This window comes from Gymnoscopelus braueri, assembly GCF_963280865.1.
Source record: "Gymnoscopelus braueri genome assembly, chromosome: 8".
Lineage (NCBI taxonomy): Eukaryota > Metazoa > Chordata > Actinopteri > Myctophiformes > Myctophidae > Gymnoscopelus > Gymnoscopelus braueri.
The window spans coordinates 54,071,673-54,081,035 of NC_137609.1; the positions used below are offsets into that span (position 1 = coordinate 54,071,673).

Below are 9,363 nucleotides of genomic sequence, written 5' to 3' on the forward strand. Positions count from 1 at the left end.
CGGCGGATGATTCTCTGCAGGATCAGTTCGTTTCTGGGGCGGAGAGACAGAGAGAGAGAAGCAGATCCATCCTATCCTCCTCTATTCAGGCTTCTTTGAGAACTTCTTATAAAGCAGGACCGGCCGGGATTGGAACTTAAAAAAAGAAAAAAAAGCATCGCTCGGATCACCACTTAAAAAGCATCGATCACCAATAATCAATCAAATCAAAGCCAAGCAGTTTTTCTGGGGCTGAGAGAGAGAGAGAGAGAGAATTCCCATCTCTTCGGGCTTGGAGAACTTCCTAAATACAAGGCAGAGGAGGACCGGCTTGGATTGGAACTTTTTAACAGCGATCGCCATAAATAATCAATCAAATCAAAGCCAAAACGTATTATAAAGACAGGACCGGCTGGTATTGGAAATTTTAAAACAAAGCATCGATCGCCAATAATTTATCAATCAAATCAAAGCCAAGCATTTTTTTCTGGCGCTGAGAGAGAGAGAGAAGCCCGATCCATCCCATCTCTTCAGGCATGGAGAAGTTCTTCTAACGCAGGGGAGGAGGACCGGCTTGGATTGGAACTTTAACAGCATCGATCGCCAATAAATAATCGATCGAATCAAAGCCAAACATATTATAAAGGCAGACTCGGCTGGGATTGGAACTTTATCATCGATCACCAATACTAATAATCGAATCAAATCGAATAACAATCGAATCGAAGCCAAAAACCATGAACCTGATCGGGAGCTACCAGCACCATCACCTCATGCACGACACCTTCCCGTTCGTGCAGGCCCGCTGCCACCCGGGGGCCGCCGGCCATCAGGACCACAGCCCGGCCTCCTACTTCCAGAGCTGGGTGGCGGTGTCCAACCAGACACAGGCCGACTTCCACCACCTCCAGGGGCCGGCCGGAGGAGCCTCCTACCCGGCCGAGTTCGGAGGAGGGGTCGGCGGAGCCCCGGGAGTGGGCGCGCAGCACGGTAAAGGCTGTGTGTGTGTGTGTGTGTGTGTGTGTGTGTGTGTGTGTGTGTGTGTGTGTGTGTGTGTGTGTGTGTGTGTGTGTGTGTGTGTGTGGTTCGAAAACCTTTTCATGTCAAGGACCCCCAAAAATTATATGTATTTGGGCCGCGGACCCCCATCTCAAAATATTTTGTTCCAGGAGCAAAGAGCAAAAGGTTTGAGTTACAAATGTTCGCTTTAAACATATATATATATTCAAAGATTTGCACAAAGTTTCAAGATTTTTTCAAAAGTAGCAGATGTACAAGCTCATGAGCTCATGATTAAACTCCAATACATTTTTAAAGGATGGGACTCTTTGGACTCAAACCAGTGTAGTCTAGTCTAGGTTTTTTCAGAGGGTATACCGTAATTAGTATTGCGTCGTAAACTTACAAAAACATAACCATATAAATTAAGCACTTTAAGCCATATATTTAAATAGTGAAAATAGATACTATAGATATAAAAGCTCACGACGCGTGAGCTTTTTTAGATCTGCTGTTTTCACTATTCTTTTTTAAAGTTCAGATTTGTTTCTAAATTTCAATACAGCAATGCATGGCTATTAAAAAGTAAATGCTCTTGGCAATTTGTACCTTTGAATATAATCTATAGTGTTTACTTATGGGTATTATATTACTTTTGTCCAGCCACCATATATGTTTTTCTTTTTTAATTTTCTTGTTCGTTTTTTTCTCTCCATTTTGACAGTTTTTCAGCTTTTCTTTGTTTTGTTAAAGGGTAGGCGAACCTTTTTGGTCAGAAATGTGGTTATTTTTTTGTACACTTGTTTTTATTTTATTTTTGTATATTATATGAAATTGTAACTATGTTACCACAAAATTGACTGAAATTAACTAAATTAAACTAAACTATACATAGGCTTGGACACGGATGATGCAAATGCAAATCATGATTTGGGGCTTTTTTTAAACGGGGCGGTGTTCTAAATCTCAATACAGCAATGCCTCACTAGTTAATGAAATGCACTTAGTAATGTGTACCTTTGAATAAATAGCATTTTCTTAGCCTATAACACTGTTTCCCAAAGAGTGGGTCGGGACCCATGTGTGGGTCACGGACCCATGTATGGGTCACAAGTAATTGGTCACTGTACAATTATGTGTTTTATTATTTAAAAATATTTCCTCAAAGAAAAAGAAATTCATAAAATACAAAGAAATGTCAAACATTTTTTCAAGAGAATTTCACAACAACAAAAATAACACAAACATAAATAAATAAATACACTTTTTAAGAAGTATAGTGAAAAAAATAGTAGATCGACAAGCTCACAGGCGTCGATCATCCGCCTATTAGAATGTCAGTCAGTTTATGATTACCAGTGGAAAGTAACTAAGTACACTTACTCAAATACTGTAGGCTACTTGTCTTAAGTACACATATTATAATACTTGTGTCCAATGTCCATCCACCATATAGCCTAATATAGGCTTGGACGACGGGAAAGCATGTGTCATTTTAGATTTTGAGCTAAAAAAGCATTATTTTACATGTGGCTATTCAAAAATAGCAGATATACAAGCTCTAGCTTGTAGATCTGCTATTTTTTGAAAATCTTGACAATTTGTGCATATCTTTGCAATTATTATTTTAATGCGAACATTTTTAAATCTTTGCTTCTGGAACAAAATAATGAGTGATCGGGGTCCACGGCCAAATACATATTGTTAGGGGTTCTTGACATAAAAACGTTTGAGCAGCAGCACTGATAGCAACTTATGTGTAGAATCGGCCTCAGGTCCGAATGGGAGAGTCTGCTAAATGTTCAGATGGATGCAGCAGCACGGCGGTGGAACAACTGCTGTTTTCAATCTAAATTTCAATAAAGCACTGCATCAACACTAAAAGAAAAATGCACGTAGCAATTTGTACCTTTGAATATTTAGAATTTTCTCACTTGGGTATAGCCACTGTTTCCAAATGGTAAGGCTCGTGAGTAAATAGGACCTTTTTTCCCCCACGTTTCCTACATTTAAATAAGAAAATATATTATATAAATAAATAAAAAGTTTAAACCAAAACAAATGACAAATTTTTATCAATTAAAAACATTTCCTTCATTATTCAAAAGTATTTCATCATGAAATAAAATGAAAACATAATTTCCAAAAATAAATAAATACAAAGTTGAAGAGGGACTTTTATTGAAACAGAGTATACTTCCACATCGCAGTATTATGATACTTTCACTTAAGTAAAAAATGAATAGGTTTTCCACCACTGCCTAATATAATAAATAACACATGTGTGTCCATCCTCATCCATCCCATAATCACATCCAGGCATGGACGACGGGCTGTCCTCGCGGATGATGCACGGCGGTAACCATGGCAACAACAACAGCAGCAACAACAACAACAAGCGTCGCTCGGCGTCCGGCGGGCCGAAGAAGGAGCGCAAGCGCACCGAGAGCATCAACACGGCGTTCAGCGAGCTGAGGGAGTGCATCCCCAACGTGCCCGCGGACACCAAGCTGTCCAAGATCAAGACCCTCCGCCTGGCCACCTCCTACATCTCCTACCTGATGGAGGTGCTGGCCAAGGACAGCACGGGGGACGGGGGTCTGTCCACCGAGGGCTTCAAGGCCGAGATCAAGAAGTACGACAACCGGGACATGAAGAGGAAAAGGGAGATGGTAAGAGGGGAGTTTACTAGACTTTTTTTGTTCTTTCTTTTTTTTTTTTTTTTGTGTGTTTTTTCTAATGATTTTGTTGATGGTAAAAGGACACTTTTTCATGCCAGGGACCCCCAAATTTATATATATTTGGCCGCGGACCCCCATCTGAAAATATGTTGTGCTAGGGACTCCCAGAAGCAAAAGATTTGTGTTAAAATGTTCGCTTTAAAATAAATATATTCAAAGATTTGTACAAATCTTCAAGATTTTTCAAAAATAGCAGATCTACAAGCTCATAGCGTGGCACTCGGTGCCGCACTATGAGCTTGTAGATCTGCTATTTTTTAATAGCCAAGGTATAAAAGGTTCAAATTATTGTGATGCTATAATCACACATTTTGCTGGGGACCCCCTGGAACCCCCTCAAGGACCCCTGGGGGTCCCGCCTGGACCCCACTTTGAGAACCAATGGTTTACTACATTGGTTCTGCAGGGATCCTTGAGCAGTGGTGGAAAAAAGTACTCAAATGTTTTACTTAAGTAAAAGTATCAATACTGCGATGTCAAAGTACTCTGTCTCTGTTACTAAGTAAAAAAGTCCGGAATTCAAAGTTTACTCGAGTAAAAGTACAAAAGGATTGGTACCAACGTGTACTTAAAGTACCAAAAGTAAAAGTACTCAAATATTTAAAAAGAAAAAATGGAAATTGGAAATACTCAAGTAAAATACAAATACCTCAAAATGGTACTTAAGTAAATGTACTTAGTTACTTTCCACCACTGGTTCTCAATGACTCCGGGGACCCCCCCAGGCAGTGGTGTGTTCTAGGTACGATAACGGTCTATACGGGGCTATACGCTTATATGCAAATGTTCTGCAGGTCACACACACTACGGTCCATTTGGTTCCATGTGTACTCTCTCTGAGCTATAAATGGATAGATTAACACTGAGGATTTTACTATAGATGTAAAAAAAAAATGAATATTTGAAAAATGGTGTTAAGTAATGATATGATGTGATGTGAACATGCGCTGTAAATATTAGACGTTAATTGTCTAATGTTTAAGCATGTTCTCATCATGTTTACTGCAGGCCTTTTACTGTATACTTAGGTTTACTGTAGGCCTATATACTTAAAAAAAACATTCATATAATAATAGCCAATTTTACACCGAGGTGCCCAGATGTCCACCTATATCCCGTATCCGATGTATTTGCCGTCAATTGACTCGATAAAACATTTATGATAGTCTTGATCCAAGGCTATTTGTTTACAGTTGTGGGAAATAAACTGTTAAAGTCAATTTACTCAAGTAGGTTACTGTACGATTTTGAGGTGTATATACTTTTACTTCATTTGAGTACTTCTACTCCACTACATCTCAGATTGAAAAGCTGCTTTTATACTCCCACTTGCTGTCATTATTTGAACACTTTAATTAGTCGTTACTTTGGCGGATTTAGATTATTATTATTATTATTATTATAACATGTAGCCACTTACCACTTAAGACCCTATTTATGACTGGCCGTTCGAAATAGCCAGTCTCTACAAACTCAATACAATAACAGAGACATGAAAACGGTCTTTTGTTTAAACATTCATTCGTGTATTCCTTTATTTATATTTATTTCACTGTGTAGCTTCATGAGAAACTATACTGTGTATTCAAATACCGGTAGGCCTAATCTTAGTCATTATTAAGATAACCGTGATGCAGTCTTTGAAAAAAGTCATTTGGGAGCTCATTACCTTCATAAGAGTAATCTGACACACTGCAAGAATCTATCATTTTAGGCTGATTAGATCATTTGATTAGTGATATGGCTTTAGGCTAATATTTGATATCCCTTTCATGGTTATATACAGTAAATGACCGCATTAGCAATGTTTGGATGAAAACATGTCAATTTTGGTTAAATCGTTTAAAAGTAGTAATTATAGCATTATCCTTAAACTTCAGATACCTAAGAATAAATATGACACATGGGATATTATTCTATTTGTATTTGACAATAATAATATAAATAGGACACTTTTATTTAGTATATAGATTCATTGATGTTTACATTGATATTTATTTGGGTTTTATTTGTTTTTAATTTTCACTCTCATTCTGCATGATGTTGACAAACTGTATCATTTAAAAGAACGTGCAAAATGACACAAGTGTTGGTCCTTCATATTTACAATTAGGTCTGTAATAATATGTTATATTGTACTTCCCGTGTAGAATGACCCATCAGGTAATATCACTATTATTAATGTGGTGAACATAGCTGACTGTAGTCAAATGAATGAATGAATAAATAAAAAATATTTGCTTATAAGTGATTATTTTAATAAGTTTGGGTCTCGAGCTGAAAACGTTTGTGAACCAATGGCTCGTATGTGTAACAATGATATTAATATTAATATTAACAATTATCATTATTTTTTAAATAATAATAATACTTATTATTATTATTGTTATTATTATATGTGATGTTTTTCCGTCCATGAGAGTGAAGGTTTATGTGTAATATTAATAATAGTAATAATATATAATGTGTAAGGGTTTACACCAGTGGTTCTCAAACTTTTTCATGTCAAGGACCCCCAAATTTACACTTATTAGCCCGCGGACCCCCATTTGAAAGATATGCCAGGGACCCCCATAAGAGAAGATTTTGACGGCTCTAGCCGTAAAAATCAATTGTATCAAGGACCCCTAGTTTGACATGCATTAGGCTACGGACCCCCATTTAATGGCATTTCTATCCCTGGGACCCCGATTTATATAGTAAAATCAATGTTAATTTAACTCTGAGAGTGTACAAATGGAACCAAACGGACCCGTTAGGGTCCGTTTGGTTCCATTTGTACACTCTCAGAGTTACAGACCCATAAGGGTCCATTTGGTTCCTATCCATCATTTAGCTGGGGATCCCCTGGAACCCCCTCAAGTACCCCTGGGGGTCCCCGGACCCCACTTTGAGAACCAATGGTTTACACTACATCCATAATATTAATAATATTGTTCCATCCACAGAATGAAGGCCTGCAGGAGTCTCTGGGGAACGAGAAGAAGTTTAAAGGACGGACAGGCTGGCCTCAGCAGGTCTGGGCTCTGGAGCTCAACCAATGAATGAAGAGGAAATAGATGTATATATTATATAAATATGTATGATAATAATAATAATAATAATAAAACCAAGCAACAAACATTCAGAGAATCTGTTGTTGTTGCTGCTGCCTGAGGAGGAATATAAAGATCTTTCTTTTTGAAAAAACATTCTATATACGAAAAACGTGCAATTCCGCGCAGAGCGCATTTCCCCACATCGGAGCCGTTATAGAAGAAAGCGCTGGTCAGCGCCAGGACAGACAGGAGATCCTTGGAGCAGATGGTACCAGTAGTAGGTATATGAGCACTATAAGGGACATCTGGGCACCTTCATGTCAAACTGGCTATTTTGTCCGAAATGTTAAAAGATAAAATATTTGGAAAATGTAAAGTAAAGTATACATGATTAGAGCATGCTTAAACATTCGACAATTAAAGGAGTAGTTCACCCCAAAAAATGACTTGTTTTCTATCAATTTCACACCCTGCATGAAGCCTTGATTTCATGGAGATTTTTAGTTTTCGTCGCATTCCTGAAAAAATAATTTGATATAATCTCCATGAATTCAAGGCTTCATGGGTTGTGTAATTGATAAAAAAAGAAAATAGTACTTTTCATTCGCATTTTTTAGAAAATAAGTACTTTATTTTTCTTTTTACATACTTACATGCTTAAGACCATTTTTTAAATATTCTATTTTGTAACATTTTGGACAAAAATAGCCAATGTTACATGGAGGTGCCCAGATGTCCCTATCAGTGCCCACCTATCCTGTATATTGGACCAGATGGGAACCATTTATGGAGCAATGGACCCATGCAGGACCCCGTGGACCCGTGGGAACAGCGTGGTGGGGAACGGTTATATGGACCGTTATCTGAACAAAGTTACAACGGAACCCTGAGACCAACCACTTGGTACTTAATATGTTTCTGGATGGCACGCACACACACGCAAACACGCAAGCGCGCACACACACACACACACACACACTCACACACACACACACACACACACACACACACACACACACACACGTCACTCACACAGATGCAAGGTGAAGTAATCCAAATGAATGTGTGTGTTTGTGTTGCTATACTTGTGAGGACTTCAACATTCTAGGACAGCGATTTTATGAATGGCATTTTTAATACACTTTACCATTTCTATCTGCCATTTTTTATAGCAGATCTATAGCTTGTAGATCTGCTATTTCTCGGTGCATAGACATGCACTGGCACGAAGCTAAGCATAAATCATGTTTAACTGTAATTCCAAACCCCTAAACCTATAAAACCTAAACCTCTAATCTTAATCCTAACCTAGTTTTTTTTCTAATCGTAAACGGGTAAATCTCTAAAAATCTGTTTTAACCATGACACCATTTCTCTTGTGTTCCTCACAAGTACAGTAACTCACAGTGGCGGAAAAAAAGTACTCAAATGTTTTGCTTAAGTAAAAGTATCAATACTGCAATGTAGAACAAGTAAAGGTCCGGAAATCTAAATTTACTTGAGTAAAAGTACAAAAGTATTGGTATCAAAATGTGATTAAAGTACCAAAAGTAGAAAGTACTGAGATGCTTGAGAATAGCAGATCTACAAGCTCACAAGGAGTCGCAACACATTGTGAGCTTGTAGATCTGCTATTTTCAAATTTCCTTGGTATAAAATAGGGCTAAATGGTTAATGTGTGTTTCATAATATAAACATTTATATCAGCAAAGAAAACTTGTAACTAAAGTTTTCAAATAATTGTAGTGGAGTAAAAGTACAATATTTGCCTCTGAGATGTAGTGGAGTAGAAGTAAAAGTACTGATAATTGGAATTACTCCAGGTAAAGTAAAAGTACTTTAGTGCATACTTGAGCAAATGTACTTTACACCGCTGGTAACACACACGCATACGCACACACACACACACACACACACACACACACACACACACACACACACACACAGTGTAGTGGTGTTTTGGTTGTATATTTGTTTGTTGTTTGTGTTTTTCTTCACATTGTCATGTCAGTTCGGCACTATACATGTTCCCCTCTCCGCTTATTAGAATAATTATTATATAATGTAGGGAAATTATATTACAAATCCAGATGTATACTTCGCCGCACGCCGGTGTCCTGGCCGCGCGACACCGTCCTACGGCAAAGCATTCGTCGGGTTTTGACGCTGAATCTACCTCAAGTGTTTGGTCACTGTTCTGTTTGAGATGAGAAATAAAATGAAACTTTAACCCCGTGTAAAGAATAAGATTATTATTATTATCATTATTATTATTATTATCATTATTATTTATCCTTAATATTATTATTATTATTAATAAAATTATTTATAATCAGTATTATTATTATTATTAATATTAGTATCATGATTATTATTATTATTATTATTATCATGATTATTATTATTATCATCATTATTATTATCATCATAATCATTATTATTTATAATCAGTATTATTATCATTATTACATATATTAGTATCATGATTATTATTATTATTATCATAATCAGTATTATTATTTATAATCAGTATTATCATTATTATTAATATTAGTATCATTATTATTATCATCATTATTATTATTCATATTATCCTCATCATCATC

At 36.9% G+C, this 9,363-nt stretch overlaps 1 protein-coding gene across 1 annotated transcript; it reads left to right on the top strand.

The window, feature by feature from the left end:
• Positions 1–716: 716 nt before the first annotated feature.
• Positions 717–6,763, top strand: LOC308090946 (heart- and neural crest derivatives-expressed protein 1-like; the record flags this gene model as incomplete). The annotated part of the gene is made up of 3 exons (XM_080436219.1): positions 717–969; positions 3,298–3,650; positions 6,668–6,763. The coding sequence occupies 3 exons, from the start codon at positions 717–719 to the stop codon at positions 6,761–6,763; spliced, it is 702 nt and encodes a 233-aa protein (XP_080292345.1).
• Between the last annotated feature and the right edge of the window lie 2,600 nt (positions 6,764–9,363).